The following is a 21,654-nucleotide window of genomic DNA, read 5'->3' on the forward strand; positions in this document are numbered from 1 at the left end:
AGAGAGGGTCAGCAGCTTTTAACTGGCTGAGACTTAAAACAATGCACTGGTGTGCTATGCATTTGGTTTTGTAGAACTGTTAAAGCTGGTGCTTAAATCCCTAAAAATGCCCAACCTATATTTGTTCATGTAGAACAGATAGTGAGGGTAAGTTCCATAATACACTAGTTATCTCATTTCCTACCAGTATATGCAACCTTAATTACAAACACTGGAAAAGGTTAGCAAATTAACTACATGGAAGCTGTGAGTTAGATGTGGCACAGAGACATGTTATCGGTGGGTTTTTTTCAGGCTACGGACAGTAACATTTAGATTTCTCTGTGGTTTACTGAAACCATACAGTTGAGCAGTAGGAATGAAACAAGAATATCCAACTGAGAAAGAGAGGAGAAAAATAAAAAGCAGCAGCTTGTATTGAGGGCAAAAGGAAAGCTGAACTGTTGAGGAACACTCAGCCAGTACTGTCCTTAATAAGGATGGATCAGCCAATCCAGTACACCTGGTTTTGAATTACGAAGGAATTTTAGAGCCTGGCTGTCACTGGTGAAGCTGTTTACGTAGTTTGAGGTTAATCAGTGCAGTTGTACTTCTCACACAGGATTAATCTTGGCCAATTTATAAATATTCTGCCTTTTTGTTTCTATATGCTATAAAACTTAAAGGATGTGCTGAGATTTATGAATACTTCGTCATCAAATGGAAGATGCTGTATAATGGCTGAGTGTTAATGCAGATAATCATTTGTTTCAAAGGAGAGATTATTTACATCCCATCTTGTATATGTCTTTCCTTTTTTCTCCTTGCTTTGCTTTCCCTGTTCACTCAATCTTTTCTAGCAGTGATTCCATTACTCTTCGTGTCTCTTGCCACTTGCAGTTCCCATGCATAATTTAATTGTAAGAATTGGGTTTCATTTGCAATCAACCTGTTATGTTGATTTTTTAAAAATTTATTTTTAATTATTTGTCAAGGAGGGAAAATGTAGATCTCTGTGTTCAGGTAACATGAAAAATGAGTTTCTTTTAATCTCTTCACTACCTGAGGAACACCGGAGTGAACTCTTCAGGTTCCAAACTTGTTTCATCACAATCAAGAGTGACACGGTTCTCTAATAACCTGTTGTATCACAGGCCTGTGTCATCTGTCAAAACAAAAGTATAACTTGTAGGAGATAGAAGCTCGCTCTCCTTCTGGTCTGTAGAGGACAAAGCAGGGTAGCAGTGCTTATTTAGCAGAAACAATTGGAAACCATAGAGCTGTATCTGATTTCAGTTTTTTTCCACAACAAAATGAAATCCGGAAAATACAGATGGAGCCTCGGCTGGGTTCCCAGGAAATTCTGTGGCTGTTCCTGCATTGGAGGTAAATTGACAGCATAAAAAAAGCAAGGAGTTAGCCTGGGTTTCTTACATACCTGCCTCCTCTTTTGATTCCCACTTGGCCAGCCTGTTTTGCCAGGAGTTTCAAATAAAAAATGAAACTAGCTAGTTTACCTTCCTGTTGGCAGAACAAAGAAATGGAGTATTAAGATTGCCAGTCTTCTCCTAAATTTGTAGGCAGAGTTCTTAGCAGAGACCAGGGAGAGAGGGCTGTATTGCCACCCAAAAGGTAATAAATGACTAGAGGAACTGCTAGATAAAATGCCTGTACTTCTAAAATATGCTAGAGAACTGAGAGACCTACAGGATATTCCTTAGAGAGCATCCCACAAATTTTAATGTGTTTTTTATAGTGTTAGAACAATATTGCTTGGGTTTTAAAAACCTGTCCTAAAATTTCAATAATGTTTTAGATTGTGTAGTATTCCTGTGCACCCAAGGTGGACATTAATCAGTGCTACTGAACAAGCTGCTGAGATTTACTGCTTAATTAGAGCATGTGCAGACCTATTTGTCATAGTTGGCAAGAGGCATGTAGACCAAGTTTAAAATTGTAAAAATGCCTGGGCTCAACTCTTCTGAGCTGCACACAGCTGCTGCTCTTTCTCTTCCCTGCTGCATTTTTTTCAGCACTTCAGCTTGTTCACACCAAGGTAAGAGTTCCAAATTTTGTCTGTCTGGATATAGGTGGTCATAACAAGAAATAGTTGTGCAGTGCTCTCCGCTCTGTCCCGTTTCTAACTTGATGGGGTAAGCTGTGCTGTTCAGGAGTTGGGGATTTGTTGGCTGATTGTGCTAGCCTATCTGCAACCATTTGTGCCTCTTTTATTATATACTTTTGGTTGTGGAGATGTGCATGATGAAAGGGACTGATACCTTCGTTTTTGCTTCCCAGTCCAACAGTGTATGCCAGTATTGTTGGTTGTTCTGTAAAGTTTAAGGAAGCAACCTGGAGATGACAGCGATACACTGGTCTGTACTGAAGGTGTGTACTATAAAGATGCCACTGTATGAAACTGTGCATGTGTAGTTTATTTTCTTGATACACCCCTTAGCATGCAGACATTTGAACAGATGTTGTAATGGAGACTGTTAAAGCTAGGGGATTCAGTGAAGGAGGGAGGTGCTGGAGACAGTGTTTTTACCACAAGACGTCAGTAATAGGGAGTATTAGCTAAACTGAGTTGATTTAATAAAATCTTGATGCATTCCAGAAAGATTGTGAATTCATTAAGGCCGCAGCTGGACAATCTGTTCCCCTCTGGTCTGCCATGACTACTTTATAGTCATTGAAGAGCATTGTCATTTATCTTTCCTGTTTAATTACTGTAAAGCTTTTCCCCTCCCCCACATTTTTTTTTTTTCCTGGCAGAGCTAGGCTCTGGGGAAATTAAATAGCAATTATTATGTTTGCTCACTCTGTTATACCCTAACAGATACATGAAGGTAAGTTAATGCGCTCAGGCTTCCATAGGAGCAGTGTCTGCTGCAGCAGGGCTGTCAAAACCTCTCAAATCCAGAAATGCATACACAGTGTTAATCCTTCGTTTACCTAAGGCAGGACTAAACACAAACCTGGGGCACAGCTTGGATTGTGTATTTTACATATGAAACCCACTGATAATAAGTGAGCAGCCAGGGCATGCGCTAGTACTGGTGCTCGTGTTAGTTGGTTGAGGGTATGGAAGAGTCGGTAAGGCCTGCCTTGGTGTTTCATGATGTGGCTTGGAGAGCAAAAATAATGTGAGCAATAGCAGTGGGTGAAAATGGAGGGAAAGTTAAGAGAAGGGTGCCGAGGAAGTAATCTCCTAGTAAATGCAGGTGGCCTGTGCAGTGCAGGCAGGAGTGCTGCGTTAGAGAGGTTATGGGCTCTTGGGCACTTGAATTCTTGGGTCAGCTCGGCCTCCAGAGCTGAACTGTGGAGAAAATCTCGCTGCCGCATCGTCCTGTGGGAATGGATCTGAACCATTTCTTTCTCTTTAACAATAATCCCTAGAACAGAGCTAAAAGGAGATGAAACATGACTTTTTGTACTTCGTACCTACATAGGGTGAAATGACCTTGGCAGGAGAAAGCAGGAGGTTTGAGTTGTGAGCTCTGGATGTATTTCACAATCGATGAGAGCTGAACCGTTGTTTTTAGTGAACATACCTCCTCTTGTCTTGTTGAAACTTCAGTAACGGGAATGTAGATGTTCTTGATGAAAGGTGGCATTAAAAGCCTGAACGGTGCATCTCATTTTGCTTTATATGTGTTTGATGAATTGCTAGGGACAGTTAGTCCGATGTTAACATAGAAAAAAGGAGTTGTGTTTGCAGAAGAGAGGTGGTGGTGTATCAAGTGGAGGTGAGACTGTTCCTATGATCAACTAAGCAGCCTGGGAGAGAAAGGAATCTTCTCCCCACACTGATGGAAAAAGCAGTTCGTTGATGGAGTTGATCTGGGAGGGCACTAGTAGCATCTTTCTTGGATGAGGCACAGTACAGGAATGGGAGCTACTCATTTGGGGGTGATGTTGCAGTAGACGTGGGTCATTTTATTTGGACTTTCTAACATACTGGATTTATTGTTAAGGGGTATAGATCGACAGTTGTGTTGGCAGCCTCAGTATCTGTAGGTCTGAGGGATGAGGTGGATTTCAGGGACAGGAGGCAGCCCATTAACAGTTCTAGTGAAAGAAGCAGTGACTTGGATAGGGAAGCCCTTCCTGCTGGACAGTTGTCTCACAATACTGGCTGTATCTCCACCAAACATCTGGAATTTTACGACTGCTCTGATTCATTAGACAGGGAACGTTGCTGAAGAATGGTTTTGCATGTGCTATGGAGGAACTGCTCCACCGAACACTCGTGTTTCTTTCTTGCGTAGGCATTATGGGTCATCCATGTATGTGCAGCCGTATGAAATTTTGCTATGTCGCCTTCCAAGTGGTGATGAGCTGGGCCACGCATCACTGAAGTTTACCATTTCATTGTGAGGCTTTGCAGTGGTGGTTAATGCATGTTTTATTGGTTGTCCCAGAGCTTGATTAAACAGGAGCATGTTATTGGGTGCAGGGAAGAGAAGAGGATGACAGAAGCAGTTGGATGGTGCTTATTGCAGGAGACAGTCTCCTCCTGTCTTCAGACGGTATGTGCACTTCAGGCCATTAAACTGAATTAGAGAGTGACAAAGAAGCTCACTGTTCCAAGCAGCAGGTTCAATGCTCCCTAAAATTGGCTTGCAAGCCTTGAGTTTCTCTTTCACCGTTAGCCAGAGGCCTCATCACAGGTAGTAGTTACCTCAGTGGTCTTGTTCCTTCCTTAATTTAACTCTGAAGTTTGGAAATGAGGGGGATGTCACTCTGAAGTGTAACGAGTATAATGGTGCAGTGAAGGATGGTTCAGCCTGCTTTATCTTACATGAATTTCAGTGTGTTTGTTGCTAGCAATACTTCGTTCCTGGCACAAAAAATTTCAAAGGAGATACATACAATGTATTTGCAGTTGGTTAGGTTAGGACTGTTCCCTTGGCTGCAGACCTGCTCCCCAGAAAACCAGATTCAGAGCAGCTGCTCTCAGCCCTCCCCCAGTGAAGAAGCACCAGGCTGCCTTGGTTCATCACGCTGTTCACAGTTACAGTACAGAGATGTAGGATGTGTTGACTGTGAGACCTTGTCGTGAGGTGAGATCACCAGGAACAAAATGATCATTACAGGCCATTCATGTCAGCAGCATTTATGCTTTTCTGTTTGCTTGCAAGCAAAACCAGCAGCTAATTTGCAAGGCTGCCTTTTGTAGAAGGGCCTTTTGATCAATGCTAGCCTGTGTTAAATGTTTTAGTAGGCTATTGATTTCTGCAACAGCTTTTGTTCCCTGAATTTGTGTGTGATGGGTTTCAGCAGCACGCACTATGCATGTTTGATTAAAGTTCATTTAACTTCACTTGTGGTGAGCTGGGAGCTGGGTTTGCCCCTTGTTTGTAGAACCAAAGCTTTACTGACTTAATTCTTTGTGCTCAAGCTTCTGCCACCCATGCAGCCACCAGTATGCTGTTCCTAATCCTTCCAGACTCACTCCACTCCAGCATTTACTCCCTTAGGTAGACAACATAATATTAGATAGCCAGGCAGCTAATAAGAGCTGATGCGGAATTTTTTTGGTGTACTATGTGTCTAACCCGTGTGTATATGTATAACATAAACATTCTCTGTATGTGCTTTCTTTCTGAGTTTTACTTCTCAGTCTTTGTCAGAAAGTTGCATCATTTTACTGAGCAATGTAGCTGTGCAGTCTGACGATGAATTTGAAGTACAGAATACTCTCTAATCCTTAAATACATCCTGACTTTGTAGATAGGGTGTATTTGATTTCATCCTTGTTTGCATGCAATTGTGACTGCAGTTTTGGGAGGGTCTCGGGGGGTGGGGGGGAAAAGCATTATGCTCATGAAGTTAGTATTTTTTATAAAAACACACCACTTCTTTTTTTAAGTTCTGTTTATGATGTAGTACGTGTATAACTTATTAAACATGCTATGGGACCTGGTGGGTTTGCAATGTGTAAATAGAGCTCAAATTAGGTTCCCATTTCATATTTCATGATAGGAGGAAAATAGATTGGTTGGCTTTCTGCTGTTGCTGCGTGTCAGAGGACACATTAATTCACTGACATCAAGACGTGGGATTTACTGACTTGCTTCTTGGTGCTGACACCTCAGATTTGATACAAATTAATTTATAGGTAAAATGTGGCTGGCTTCATTTGCAAGAGACTTTCTACCTCTGAAAAGCATTGCATAAGCTTTTCTGCAGAGCTTCGTCTGCCTCCTGGCAGAAGGCATATCCTCAGTTTGACGATCAGCTGTGCTAGATGGATGTTGAGCACACTTAACGGACTCAAAGTCACATGGGGTTTCTAAAGCAAACGTGCACAGTTGAGCATGCAGTGGCAGAGCAGGGTGCTGGGTGTCGGAGCTCTTGTGTTCTTCCCAGATCCGACACAGCTTGAATGCTCATTGCCAGCCTGTGCCCGTTTTAGTTTTAGATTCTTTTCAGGGAAGTTTTGTTGTTGTCTTTTTTTTTTTTTTTTTTTTGGTGTACGGCTTTTATGTTTCAGAAGCAACAGTTGTAGGTAATGATTCATTTTGCCCACTTACTCCTTCCTCCTCCTCACCAGGTGTCACTCAATACAGTTTGGTGTGAATACAGTTCAGGTCTGTGATGGAGACCAGTAGCATCTATCCCAGTCTGCAGCAGTGCAGATTAAAATGGCATCTATTCTATGTATTGCCAGAAATCAGAGCTGTGGTTGCATTCTTCTTCTGGTGTTTCTGTTTTTTAGATTAGATATTGGTAGAATTCTTAAGTGTCTTAAATGTCAGCAGTGGATGTCTAGAACAACATCCTCCTTTTGTCTTTCAAGTGTTTCAGTGGTACAGATGTTAGTTACAGCCGTAATTGTTTTTTTGAGGCTCGGATTAAGGGTGTGTCTTTATTAGAGTTAACTTGAGTGATCTGCCCAGAGTATAGGCTGCAGGATTTCCCCACAGAGGGAGCAGGCAGAGGTTATGTTATTTGATCACATAAAATGCAGTTCAAAGAAACCCTTTTTGTGGGCAATTCAGGTCTGTTTGTTCTGATGTTGATTTTTCAAGGGGCTGGTTAGAACGTTTGCATTTTTCTCTTGCAACTTGAAAGAAACAACACCTTAGAGGCAGACAAGTCACCAGGAAATGATGGGGTTTCAAAGTAAGAGAAGAGATTAAAACCACATGCTGTTCTTTTAGTTTGGCATTACATCCGCTAGTTTGAATGGCAGCTGCTCTAGTTTTTGAATGTAAGCCAGATTCATTATGCTGTGAAATTATCGCTCATTTCTCTAGGTGTACTCTTGTAACTGCTTAATTAATTTAAATGTGGGCATATATATTCAAATGAAAACATAATTTACTGTAGTAGGGTTGAGTTATGGTTATAACTCCTCGTTGAACAAGTTTTTATTCTAACTTTCAGCTTAAACAGGAATATTTAAAAATACCAGTACAGAGAATGTAGGTTGACAAAATGGCAATATCTGTTTGAATCGGTCCTTATTCTTTCTGTAAACGCCAGAGAATTTGCAGCAGTTACCGCTTGTTCTTGCAGCTCTGTGGGAAGGTGGTACCTCTCTGGATGCAGTGCCTCCTGAGCTGTTGCAGGGTGGCAGCGTGATGCTGACAGCAAGGCAAGGACAACCCCTTCCACACCATGAGACCAGCGGTGCCCACAGCTGGACGCATACTACCCAGCCTCTCCTCTTTTCCTGGGGAGGAGTGAGAAGGCATTTATTTACTTCTGTTCCTCCCCTGCAAAAGCAAGCAAAAAATAATGATTTTTTTTCCTGTCTTAACTAAAGAATTACTTTGTTTGTCTGAAGTACATCTTGAAGCTTCCTACAGAAATACATGTGCACGCATACAGAGAACAAAAGGGAGGAAAAAAAGCTGACAAGTCAGATTTGCATGCCCCTCTAACATACTCCTTCTGTATTTGCAGGGGGAACTAATCACCTTCTATTACTATTGGAAGAAAACCCCTGAAGCAGCAGGTTCTCGAGCCCACCGTAGGCATCGAAGACAGGCTGTGTTTCGGAGAATTAAAACTCGAACTGCTTCCACTCCAGTCAACACTCCCTCCAGGCCCCCCTCCAGTGAATTCTGTAAGTGGAAGCTAAAAGCAATGTGTTTATCTTTGTTTAGATGCAGGCAGCAACAGTAATGTAATGGTGCTGTACCTTCAAGTGAATGAAGCAAGGAAATGGCGTTCAGGCAGTTGCCCTCTCCTGTTTCTATACCATTATGTTGGAATGTAGTAGGTGTCTTTGATCACCAAATGCTTTGTGTAGTTCTTGGGCATAAAAGCACGCGGTAAGAATGGAAACATTGCCCTGGTACTGAATTTCCCTATTCTTTGGTTTGTGTTGTATTTTCTCCATTACATTCTCTTATTACAGTAATGGGAATTAGAAAATGCAAAAAGAAGTCAGTCCTTCATCCCTTTGGAGGGAAGTCCCTTTCATCCTTACCTGGTGACCCATACCTTCTGCTTGATCCCAGGCTGTGTGCTGCTGCCAGTACTGTTGTATCTTAATGCATCTTGGAAGAACTGTGGCCTTGACTGAAGCAGAAGTGTCTAAGTGAAGAATTACCCAAACAGTGAAATGCACTGCATTGCTAAAGGTTATGATTAGTAATGTCCATGTGGATATGGAAACTTTTATCCTTATATAAAATGCTTGTGTTACCCTGAGAGTTTTAAGTCATTATGTGGACTAAGCTCAGCACATTTCAAATGTCTTCTGAAGAAAAGGGACTACGTGGAAGGCAGAAGTTGGCAGACTTATTAATGCAGGGGAGGTAGAAGGTGTGGTGAGCAGGCAGGACAGAGGATCCTGCAAGAGGGTAGTAAGAAAGGGCTGTTAGTTTCTCCTTGCTGAAATTGATGGGATTTCTTGGTGGTTTCTTTGTGGGTGAGAAGTATGGATGTTGATGCTACAGCTTGATCCTAGGTACTATGCGCTTTGGAGCACATGTGGCTGGAAGGACCCATCCATACAGATCTGACTGCAGCATGAGAATAAGAAACAATTTAGTAAAAGAAAGCAAGTTCAGCTAGGTGTCGATTTTGCAGTCAGGGTTTAAACATCTGCAAGAATTAATGTAGAAATTACGGTAGTGCTAGTAGCTACTGTCTACTAAATGGGACCCTGTATTAATTTGAAGGGTAATGACTTGATGGCAGACACTAATGGCAAGTGTTGTAGAATCTCTCCATCTCTATAACCTGTGTCTATTACAAAATATCGTCTTGGAACCTTTAGAAAAACAGTATTCTTGTATCAAGGACTTCTAAGTAAAAAGTGGAACAGAAGAGGCCACAGGGCTGCTTTTAGAAGAATTACAGAATTCTTATTATTATAAGATTAATTATAGAACAATTACAGACCTGTTATGCTGTGAAGTTATAGTGGTGGTGCTAGAAAAATGCAGTACTCTGAATAAGGAAGGAATTACTCCTGAGTTGTTTTAGAAGAAGAGATAAGGTGGAGTTTTTGTGATTTCTGCAGATTTTCAGTGGCTTAGGTGGTGCTTTTGAGCTCACAGCCTTGTAATTGGCTATTTTGCCATGTGGTTCATGCCACAGAAGAAAATGACTGTTGCCATATTCTCCACTTCTTCGAAATGTGATATTCTTGAAATGCAAGTTTGCCGTGGGTTAAAACTCTTAAGGCTCACAGTAAGGATTGGAAAGTTGGTGGTATCCCTGTAGTACCTCTTGTCCAAAAGAAGCATGTGTGTTTCACATAGGTAGGTTATACGTAAGCATTGTTTCTTCCACCCAAACACAAAACACATTTAGCTCTGGGGTTAGATATTGCTACTGTCTAACAAAGCGTAACAGCAGTCCCAATCTGATTTAAAAGGTGAAGTCTAGAAACAAAACAAAAACCAGAAAAAACACCACAGAATCTGTCTATGGAATCTAGTAAAGTTGGATTTAGGTATAGAATATTCAATTTTAAATTTTACCACGTTCTGGAAATAAACCTGCTTTCTCTTGAAAATTATACTTTTGGAACACAGCCTCTATAAACTAAGCATGAACAGTATTTGAACAACAACTTAATTGGAAAAGTACCATGTACTGGATCAAAAGTTCTGTGAATCGTATCACTTGGTGCATTCCTGAATCCTCCTTTAATCTGTAGACTGATGATGTCTGGCCTTGTTTAGTTTGCAAAATTTGAAATAACGGCCATCCAAGGCAAGGTAGTTGTCGGAAGTCACAGAAGTTATGTGAGAACTATTATTATTAATGTTTTTTTTTTTAGCCAAGTGTGAGGAAATAGAAGATCCTGCTGAGTTTTTCTTCTCCGTTTTCCTCTTCTTCCTTTGTTCTTTACTTATTCAGTGGACTTGAGCTCGGCCAGTGAAGATGACTTTGACAGCGAAGACAGTGAACAGGAACTGAAGGGCTACGCCTGTCGTCATTGCTTCACAACCAGTATGCACCTGATTCATTGCTGTATTTCTCCTTTCTGTTACTGCATATTTAATGCAGATTCATTCAAGCAAGAGCACTTAATATGCATGTACATCTATGCACAAAAATGTGGGGTTGAATTGGCTAAAATATGCAGCATTCCTAGCAGGCTTAAGTCATGCTTTGCCACTGCAAATTACTATTGAAGTGACAAAGGAGAATCCTGAGAGGTAGACAATTATACAGGAAGAAATCTACATAATCCATAATCTGTGTAATGAATTTGTGATCTAGCAAATGAGTACTAGACCAAATCTCTTCTGCAGCAGCCCCATCCCTGTGGCGTTTCCTCAAAGTTACCTGTTATTTGGGCATATGCATGACATGGAAGTGTGAGCCCCAAAGTAGGGGAGGAAGGAAATGAGACCTCGATAGCTCACTTCACTTGAAACAAGCACAGTTTTGTAGAACAATAACTGCCTGATAACTCCAAGGGAGAGCAGATAAGGCTTCTTTGTTTTCAAAGCTATAGTTGCTTAAGTACACAGATAGTTTGTAAAGTGATAGTTTTCAAGTTGTGCACTGGAAAACAGACTAAGCCTGGAACAGGACAAAGTTTTCCAGAAATTCCTCTTAACTTTGTTGCTTGTGGAAAAGCAGCTAACTTTTCTAGTTGGTTTGTACCTTTTTTTTAATAATGCAGTGTGTTTGTGCTGAGTATCTGGTACATTGTGTATTTCTGAGATGTTGCTTTTCCTGCCCTAAGCCTCCAAGGACTGGCACCACGGCGGTCGAGAAAACATTTTATTGTGCACTGATTGTCGCATTCACTTCAAAAAATACGGAGAGCTGCCACCCATTGAGAAGCCTGTAGACCCTCCACCCTTTATGTTTAAGCCTGTCAAAGAGGAAGATGATGGACTTAGTGGAAAGCATAGCATGAGGACAAGGCGGAGTCGAGGCTCGGTAGGCTTAACACTCTTTCATTGCAGCTGCTTCAGTAAAGAGGAGGTAGGGTCTGGAAAAAGTGAAACTTCTTTGATGGCTTTCTCCATCTTGCCTGTTTGCTATGGTATGTGCCTGCTGCTGTGTTTGTGAGTGTGAGATTTGCTGAGGTGAAGGCTTTCTTTGGAAGGAGGAACTGAAATGTCTCGTCTGCAGGTTCTAGTCAAACTTGTTATTTCCATGTTTTTAATGACTGGCAGTGGACTCTCATCACTGCTTGACCAGTGTATCATTACAGATTTCATACTAGTATGTGTCCTTCATTCAGCTGGATCCCGTCAGAGGTAAGCCCTTGGGCTTATTTTAAAGGAAGAGTTTTGAAAAATAAATGCTATTCATATTCTTTTCATATTGCGGGAGTTAAAGTTTCTTCCATACAGAAAACTGTAGTTTGCTTCTATGGTTGAGTGTGCTCTGTCACCGAGTTTTTACTCGGGGTGAAATGTCGGGAGCCTTACTGTGTGTGCAAGTCGCTTGTGAGAACTCTGACAGCAGCTCTAGTTCATTGGTGATGTTTGCTTTGGGTTTTGGCTGATAGAAGGCAGCAGTCGTATTTTTTTCCTTGCCCTCCCCCTCTGTCTTTCTGATCATAATGCAGTGGTCATTGCTTCTAAATATCTTGTGAAGCTACAATGTCAGGTAAGGTTGGCTTCGTTGTTTTTATGGTAGCCAGTAACCCAGAAAGCTGCTGAAGTGGGAGGGTGACAGCATTAATTACTGAAATACACTATCATGATTTCTTACTGCATAGTAAGAGCACATTGAAACTGTGTTTTTAAAAACTGGTCTTGACTGCTTGATTGCCAACAGATGGGCTTTTTTTTTTTTTTTAATGGAACTTGAGGGTCCTCTCCTACCTCACTCACTGTGCATGTATGCAGTCTTGGAAATGTGCGTGCCTGCGTTTTATGAAGACAATTTGGCACGCAAACAGCAGCAGCTTTGGAAGATCTTTCTGATGCTGTGGTTTCTAGTAGACACTACTAACTAAAATAATCGGCACTTAGTATTTTTGAGTAGACAAATATGGATTTGCCTCCATTTATTTTTAAGTCTAGATGAGCTTTTAAGGAAAAACTTCAACAATGTTGGACGCTCTTGGTTTCTCATTTTTGAAGCTTTTAGCAGGTGTGCTCCATCCATGCCCCTGCTGTAAGATAGGGAAAAAAATAATGAAGATGTTGGACAAATGCTGACTTTGATACACTTCTGTTTCTGTTAAACAAATAGATGTCTACATTACGTAGTGGTCGTAAAAAGCAACCAGCCAGCCCTGATGGTAGAGCCTCACCTATTAATGAAGACATCCGTTCCAGTGGCCGCAACTCTCCTAGTGCTGCCAGCACCTCCAGTAATGACAGCAAAGCAGATTCAGTGAAGAAGTCTACCAAGGTAAAATTTTCCCCTTCTTTTGTGTTAGAACTGAGCACCTGAAGCCAGTCAGATAAATGAGATGCAGATTCTGAGAGGGTAGGGAATCCTTCAGTGGCCTAGAAATTTCTACTTGTTTGGATAAGCAAAATATGTAATGGTGCATCTGACTGATGCTTTGTTCGTGTGCATAAGGATGTGTAGTGATAAAAAACATGAAAGTACCCTCACATAACCATACTGCTCTTACGATAAATTAATCCTTCCATTTCGGGTGCAAATGCAAGCATTAGGCTCATGGAAGTAATACAGGTAAGAAATGCTATATTATAGACAAATGGACAGTTCAGATGATTTTTTAAGAGTACTTAATCTTTGTTTACAAAGGAATATGAAGATGTAATTACTGAGACTACTTCTCTTACTGTTTTTCTGTATGTATATTTGCTTGATTTTTCAGAGCAAGCTGCCAGTTTAGTCTGTTTAAATGAGTTAAGTGCCTTTCCAAGAGAGCACTGAAGGAACAAAGCCAGATGAAGTGGGAAGGCTTGCCATTAAACACTGTAAATTGAAAAGTAGCAAGTTAAAAATAAATATAAAAAAAAAACCACAAAAAACAACGAGAAAACTCACAACGAAGTCAAAACTGGAGTATGGAGCAAGATTTCACATGATAAACTCAGAACTTAGTAAAATTTGAAGATAGGTTAGGTAATTATGTGATGCATAAAGCTGTCCTGGGCCATGAAAGAAGGTAGTAATCTTATAATAGCTACTCACTGTTAGGCCTGTGTTTGAGGGGATATAAAAATATCCCTCTCAATGTACCAAGACTATAGCAAGACTTCCATGCAGTAGAAAGAGGCTTATTCTGTGCCTGGTGACTGCACAAATTCTTGCTCCATCCTCTGTTAACTGGTGTTGGTCTCTGTTAGAAGAGTATACTGATCCAGTTGATGTGGTATGCACTCCTGATGGACTTGGATTCTGCACAGCTGAAGACAACTGCTGTGTTCAAAGTATTTTTACACTTTCAGAGCTCGAGACCACATCTGCCTTATGAGGAATGCTTTACATGATGCTCCTTTTTCCTTCTAGCTTGTCTCAGAAATGTGTGCAGGGTTTGTGTGCAAACTGCCCCTTGGGTTTCTTTCTGTAGAAGTAAAATTGCAGTCTGTCTGGAGTTCTGTCTTAAATCTGACCTCCAGAGGGAGTGGCTAGAGCATTATGTAGTTACAGGTCTTCTAGGAGTTGTTCCTGGCAGATGGCAGAATACAGCAGCAGCTCCAGAACAGACTCCTCTGCAACCTGTAATTGTACAGAGGGACAGATGTCTATTGGACTGTTGTTAAATATTGACTTTCTCAACTTCTGTTGAGTTCTCCTGCTCCATAGGAACCCTTCTTGTGTATTTGTTATTAAATATGGTAGCACCAGCGTACTCTCAATTTACTTTTGTATTTACATCACTGGTTACTGTTGCATTCTGCTTCATTTGTGGCAGAAGATAAAAGAAGAGGTATCTTCTCCTCTCAAGAACTCCAAGAGGCAGCGGGAGAAGGCAGCTTCTGACACAGAGGAACCTGACAGGTCCAGTGCCAAAAAATCCAAAACTCAAGTGAGTCCCACAGAGGAATATTTTCTCTTAGGAGAATGGTTTGAGAGTGGGAGGGGATGCAAACCTGGTAACAAACCGAAAACATGAACTCCGTTAAAGCCACAGCAAATTGTAACTTAATATGTAGCTGGAAAGCAACCAATATTATAACGTGTTCCTTCTGTTGAAAAACAGCAGAATGCTACAGGGTATATCTGTGAGTCTTTTTGTTTGTTTTTGTTTTAATGTCAATATCAACCATATAGGAGTATACTTGGATTGTTTTCCACCCTGGTGTGTGTGTGTCTCCTTAATTGAAATTTGGGGTTTTTTTCCCCCTCTTCTATGGCAAGTTTAGAAGACCACTACTGGAGTTCTCTAAATTTTATGGTATCAAGTGTCAATTGAAATACTTTCAGGATGCTTTTTCAGCCCCGTCTACCTGACCAGGTTCACTCTGTTCACAGGATTTGGGATTTTTGACCCTGAGCTTTCTGTATTACAGAATCACGGAATGGTTGAGGCTGGAAGGGATCCGGAGGTCATCTAGTCCACCCACTCTGCTCTAGCAGGGCTGCCTAGAGCTGACTGCTCAGGACCATGTCCCAGTGGCTTTTCAGTATCTCCAAAGATGGGAGAGTCCACAGCCTCTCTGGGCAACCTTTCCGTTGCTTGGTCAGCCTCATAGTGAAAAAGTGTTTCATTATGTTCAGGCAAATCCACCTCTCTTTCAGTTAGTGCCCATTGTTGCTAGATGCTACTGAAAAGAGCCTGGCTCCGTTGTCTTTGCACCCTCTCTGGATATTTGTTGCCTGTGCTGTTTTAAGTCCTGTGAGGTTCAAAGGGTGGTACTTGCACTTGTGTTTGCACAGCATGTGAATAGGTTGCATCTGGTGGTATGCTGGTAGTGTTCTTTGTGCAGGTTTCTCATGCACAGTGGTTGTTTTTCCCCCTCTCCTTGCAGGAGATCAGCCGGCCAAACTCTCCTTCAGAGGGTGAGGGTGAAGGTGAGAGCTCTGACAGCCGCAGTGTCAATGACGAGGGGAGCAGTGATCCCAAGGACATTGACCAGGATAACCGGAGCACGTCCCCCAGCATCCCTAGCCCTCAAGACAATGAGAGTGACTCGGATTCATCTGCTCAACAGCAAGTGCTGCAGGCACAGCCCCAAGTGCTTCAGGCCCAGAGCGCTTCTGGCCAGGCTCCTCCTCCTACACCACCTATATCAGCCCAGTTACCAGCATCGCTGCCAGCAGGGTCGAGTACTGCTTCAGCTCCACCCCAGGTCTCACCATCAGCATCTCAGCCCCCTAGCCAGCCCCAGGCCCCTGCACCACCGCTTCCTCATTCCCACATACAGCAGGCCCCAGCTGTGCACCCACAGAGGCTCCCATCACCCCACCCACCTCTGCAGCCTTTGAGCGTGTCACAGAGCCAGCCGACCCCTGCCTCTTCACAGCCTCACTCGCAGCCTCCACTCCACAGTCAAGCTCAGCCTGCCCCTCACACCCTGCAAACTCAACCCCTCCTGCCGCCTCCTGTACCTTCCCAGCCATTTTCCCTCCCCACCCAGTCATCTCAGTCTCAGGTTCCCCTTCAGACACAAGCACCATCTCATTCTCACTCCACTCTCCAGGTTCAGGTAACGCAGCCTGTCCTGCCAACTGCAACCTCGCTGCAGCAGGCTCAGCCTCCACGGGAGCAACCCTTGCCCCCTGCACCCATGGCCATGCCTCATATCAAACCTCCTCCTACTACCCCCATCCCTCAGCTCCCCACTGCTCCGTCCCACAAGCACCCTCCTCATCTCTCTGGCCCTTCTCCATTCTCAATGAACTCCAACTTGCCTCCACCACCTGCTTTAAAACCTCTGAGCTCCCTCTCAACTCATCATCCTCCATCTGCACACCCTCCTCCTTTGCAGCTGATGCCTCAAAGCCAGCCACTGCAGTCTTCGCAAGCCCAGCCTCCTGTACTGACACAAAGTCAGAGCATTCCCCCACCTGCCACTCACCCTCCATCTGGACTCCATCAGGTATCCTCCCAGCCCCCCTTTTCTCAGCATCCATTTGTTCCTGGAGGCCCACCTTCCATCACCTCTCCCTCTTGCCCTTCCACTTCAACGCCACCTACTGTGCCTGGCATCCCACTTCAGACTTCCGTCTCCACATCAGCTTCTAGTGGAAACATGCCAGTGGTGACAGCCTGCACGCTGCCGCCTATTCAGATCAAAGAAGAAGTCCCAGATGAAGCTGAGGAACCAGAAAGCCCTCCCCCTCCACCCAGAAGTCCGTCACCAGAACCTACTGTGGTGGATACACCAAGTCATGCTAGTCAATCAGCCAGGTATGGAGGCTGTCATCAGTGCTTCCTTAATGATCTCTGTTTTCCTGTTTAGCAGGGCCTTCCTAAAAGCTGAGAAATGAGCTCATGTGAGTGCCTGAGTGTATTTTACCTGTGCATCTTGTTAGCTTCTCTTTCTAGCATGATTTTGCTCTGTTTTTCTGGAAAGGTGCTGTTTCAGACAGCATATTTAGACAGGGCATTAAAGTTCATAACTGAGAGGGGTTTCATGCTCTACTTACCTGTGGAGTAATGTGGTACAATTAATTTTCTCATGGCTTTCAGGGCAGCTGGTAGTGCTACTGTGTAAGTTCGTTTTGGTTTGGTTGGTTGGTTTTGGTGGTTGTTTATTTTTTTTTTTGACATACAGCTCCTTTAATCCCAGGTTCTTGCATTTTTCCCAGGGCTAAGCTCTTTCTCTTTTGTTTTTTTTTTTCAGGTTCTATAAGCACCTGGACCGTGGCTACAATTCATGCTCAAGAGCAGACTTATACTTTATGCCCCTGGCAGGATCGAAACTAGCAAAGAAGAGAGAAGAGGCCATTGAAAAGGCCAAAAGGGAAGCAGAGCAGAAAGCCAGAGAAGAGAGGGAAAGAGAAAAAGAAAAAGAGAAGGAAAGAGAGAGGGAGCGTGAGCGTGAAAGAGAAGCAGAAAGAGCTGCGGTAGGTTTATTTGTAGCTAAGAGCTGTTTAAAGGAGTTGATATGGTAGGATCTGACATGGATGGTGACTGTAGAATGCAGATCCCAGAAGCACTTTAATGCAAATGCGATCAGGTACCTGTGACTATGGGAACCTTGTGTCTTAAGTGAAAGCCAACCAGGAAAGAGCACCTCCTGGACTGCCTGACTTCTCTTTAAAGGAAATGGAGAGTTTCTCCTCCTGGTTTGTTTCTGATGTGTGCAGCAAGCCAGTGCAACTGGTGATAACTAGGCCAAGTATTTACGTTTACTTACAGTAGAAAAGCACTCTGTGCAGATACAGTGAGTGCCTTTCTGTACTACTGTGCAGGCACAAGAGTGCTGTCTGCTGGAAAAAGGGGATCTATAGGCTTTTTAAATTTCCAGTAAGCTTGATTAACTTTATGTGGAGACCCAAACTTCAGTTCTGTTATGAAGAGCTGGTACAGCTAACCCATTTTTCTGTGGCCTGTCAGAAAGGAATGATTACTTCTGGGCCCACAGAACTGGTAGGGCAGTAAGACTCTATTGATGCTGAAGAAGGTCCTACAGTCTTCCCGGTCCATAGTGCATTTCAGAGATCTGAATCATTGCTGTGTTTTACCTTAGGGTTGTAAAAGTCAGGGTATAGCATCTGTCTTAAGGGACGTGCCATGCCTGGGGACTTTGCTTTATTTTGGGGTAGGGATCCTTGGGAAATCATGGGGCAGCTGTGCTTATTGGCCTCCCCAGAAGCACTGGGCAGGCTTTGTACAGGAGGGGAGAGCAGGATGCGATGTCCTGATGTGAAAGGAGTGGAATTGTGTTGTGGATTGTGGAGATGAGTTTCCTTGGGTTTAGTAAGTTTTAGGATACCAGTGAGTGGGTAGAAGAGAGGAAGAACACCCTGCAAACAGGACCAGGAGTCCGTAGTGGTGTGTACCAGCCAGCTGTTGCCCATAGCTGTGACATGTACCAACCGGTTGCTACTCTACTAACAGTAAAGCAATTAGGCTTTGATGCTACCGCTACAACGTACTTACTCTCTGGCCTACAGGATAGACAGAATCCAGTTCTTCCCCATACCACAGTGAATCACAGAACTGCAGGAGTCGCAGGGCTCAGCAGGCTGAACTTAACTCCTCTTAGAGCTTGAAGCACAAGAAGGGAGGAGTGTGCAAATGACCTCACCCATTTGCTTCCTTCCATCCGGGTTTGAACCCCCTTGAAAGAGAGACTTGCACTGGTAGGCCCACAGTTACGGCCTGAAATGAGCTACCCTGTGTGCCTGCTGTGTTTCTTTACGCCAAGCATGTTGAACTAAAATTCTTTTCCCCCATTCTGTGTAGCAGAAGGTATCCAGCTCCTCCCACGAAGGCCGTCTTGGAGAGTCTCAGCTCAGTGGACCAGCACATATGAGACCTTCGTTTGAACCTCCGCCGACAACCATTGCTGCTGTACCACCTTACATTGGTCCAGATACACCTGCTTTACGAACACTAAGTGAATATGCCCGTCCTCATGTCATGTCACCAACAAACCGTAATCATCCCTTCTTTGTCCCTCTAAACCCCACTGATCCACTTCTGGCCTACCATATGCCTGGCCTCTACAATGTGGATCCCACCATTCGGGAACGAGAGCTGCGAGAGCGGGAAATCCGGGAGCGAGAAATCCGAGAAAGGGAGTTGAGAGAGAGGATGAAACCTGGCTTTGAGGTGAAGCCTCCAGAGCTGGATGCACTGCACCCAGCTACTAACCCCATGGAGCATTTTGCCAGGCATGGTGCACTGACTATTCCCCCAACAGCAGGACCTCACCCATTTGCTTCCTTCCATCCGGGTTTGAACCCCCTTGAAAGAGAGAGACTTGCCCTGGCAGGCCCACAGTTACGGCCTGAAATGAGCTACCCCGACAGACTGGCAGCAGAGAGAATACATGCTGAGCGGATGGCATCGCTGACAAATGACCCGTTGGCACGGCTCCAGATGTTCAACGTTACGCCTCACCATCACCAACATTCACACATACACTCGCATTTACACCTACACCAGCAGGATCCCTTACATCAAGGTGAGCCCAGGGAAATGGGCTGGGGAGTTACACAGGCAACCTCACAAACTGTTAGCGGTAGTCTGCTTGACACAGGCAGACTGTGACTCTGGAATTCAAGTAGCAAAATGCCAGTTTTCTCGTGTATGATACAACTTCTGTACTGTGTAAGGCTGTGGTAACTGAAATGCAGACAGTTCTTTTTCAGAAGGGTGGACCAATAACAGGGATAAAGTAAATGATGGTAATGGTACAGTGATCTTCATTGAGACTGCAGGCTGTCAGTGTAAAAGGTTTGTTGTTCTGTTTTGTTTTTTTGTTTTAAAGTACTGAGAGTGCTAAAGCACCAGCTTACAATGGTGTCTGGAGTACAGACTGAGACTTCATTGGGTGTAGGAGAGGTGTCATGGAACTGGTAACAGTAATGCTAATGGCTGTTATGTTATGGGTTACAGCTGGAAAGGAGCTGAAGCTGGAGTTTCCATATAGGAGCTGAAAAAATAAATTAGGAGAGAAAGACTTCATCTCCTTAGCCACTTGACTGCCAGCCATCTGGCTTTAGTTGAGCTGAAAATCTCTCTCACAGTCCTCCTAAGGATCATTTAAACTTACCAGTTGGCATCTTTTTAGCTACAGTGTATTCTTATGTGTGGAATTTCCCCCTGAAATATTTAATAGTCTCAAAAAATAATTGATGCCTTGCTTGTTTGTAAAGCAAGCTACTTAGTTACTCCTCTAGAAGTCTGAGTCCGGACCTGGGATTCTGAAAGATAAGGCACTAAGCAGAATTTCTCTGATTTTCTGGTGGCAGACTGGAGAGAACGTTGCAAGCAAGGCACCAGGTGAAGCAGCTGCCAAGTTAAGGGGTAAAAAAAATAATCCCAAGTACTCAGTGCAGCTTCTGGTGCAGCTGGCTACAAATCTGCAAGCAAATATAGCATAGTTTGCCTTGGAGCAGTATGTGTTAAATGTAGCTGGGATGTCCACATTTTGCAGTTTGGAAGGAATTTGAGTGCTGTTGCAGAAGCCAAAGTGTATAGCAAGGAAATGGGCAAGGTCTTGTGAGAGTGTTAGGGGGGTGAGGGTTTACAGGTAGGAGATGATAGCACTGAATATCAGCATTCTTAAAGCTGTCAGCTGTGGAGGTTGGTTGAGACTGACTGCACAAGTTACAAACAAGTTCAGTTCGAGGCAGGTTTGCATAGCCCATTGACAGCAGAAGAAATTTGTCATGGATTGTGTCTATACAAGCATTCTGTTCTCAGGTAGGTCACTTACCACCTCTGTGCAGGTAAGTCTAGATATTACCCAGTTTTTTGTTCTGGGCAAAAATATGGCTAGTGCAATCTCATTCTCGGTCTAGCAAGTGACTGGTGCAGACAAACAAGTTGTCACGTGTCTCTTACATGTATCTGAGAATTAATTTGGCTTTAATCTTGGATGCCAGGTTGAAATACATTTAGAGGTTATAGAGTGTCTCGAAGCAGTTCTTGCTCCAGAGTAGCTCCATAGGTGGGTAAGGCCCTAAAGTGCATAACCTGTGTGTCTCCTTAGAGTGGGGATGAATAGCATATAAAATGACCACACATTTCTGCTCTGGACCACGTTACAGCTGAGGGAGAATTGAGTTAGCTGTGTTGTGTTCCTTTCATTTTGGTTCCTCTGTTAGCAGCTTAACATCCAGAGATTTCAGATGAGTCCGAGTAAGTATTTTTCAGGTTTTGCCAGTGTAATTTTTTTTCATTATATTGGTAAAGTGACATCAGAGGGGTGGTCTACAGGTGGGTCCCTCTCCACATACAGATGGTGCCAATGTCATTTTTTGCTAACAAAGGTGTTTGTCAGCATTTGGCTTGTCAGGTAGTATTGGTTAAGTCAGAAGGATGATAAGTGCTTCTGTATTAAATGGCACTAGTGATCCTTCAATTTTATGTGTGTGAAGGGGCATAAGAGTTCTTGAAAAAAATTTGCTAAATGTTGACTGTGTTTTTCTCTGTTGCTTGGTGGATTTCTTTTTCTTGCAGAAATTAAAAACCATGGGTTGTTGCTTTAACAATTAAGACTGGTAAGCAGGTGTCTCTTGAAGATAGAAAAGTGGGTTTCAGATTGGTTGGAGCTAAGCTCCTGGTAATTAACATGTCAGTTTGGCCATACAGTGATCCAGCTCAAGTCTAGCAGGACTTTTGATCTCCCAGCAGCAAGGGAAGCTTCACAAAGCAGTTGATGGCTTGCTTTCTTTCCTTCT

The 21,654-nt window shown here is 43.3% G+C and overlaps 1 protein-coding gene across 1 annotated transcript in view; it reads left to right on the forward strand.

Moving 5' to 3' along the window:
- RERE (arginine-glutamic acid dipeptide repeats) overlaps positions 1-21,654 on the forward strand; it is a 326,197-nt gene that overhangs the window by 240,492 nt on the left and 64,051 nt on the right. The window contains exons 12-19 of the mRNA XM_080377911.1: positions 7,897-8,059; positions 10,312-10,404; positions 11,150-11,349; positions 12,619-12,780; positions 14,264-14,377; positions 15,321-16,702; positions 17,139-17,361; positions 18,707-19,430. Coding sequence (XP_080234037.1) covers positions 7,897-8,059; positions 10,312-10,404; positions 11,150-11,349; positions 12,619-12,780; positions 14,264-14,377; positions 15,321-16,702; positions 17,139-17,361; positions 18,707-19,430 — 3,061 coding nt within the window. The remainder of the gene's footprint in view (positions 1-7,896; positions 8,060-10,311; positions 10,405-11,149; positions 11,350-12,618; positions 12,781-14,263; positions 14,378-15,320; positions 16,703-17,138; positions 17,362-18,706; positions 19,431-21,654) is intronic.

Source organism: Falco punctatus, assembly GCF_963210335.1.
Source record: "Falco punctatus genome assembly, chromosome: 3".
NCBI lineage: Eukaryota > Metazoa > Chordata > Aves > Falconiformes > Falconidae > Falco > Falco punctatus.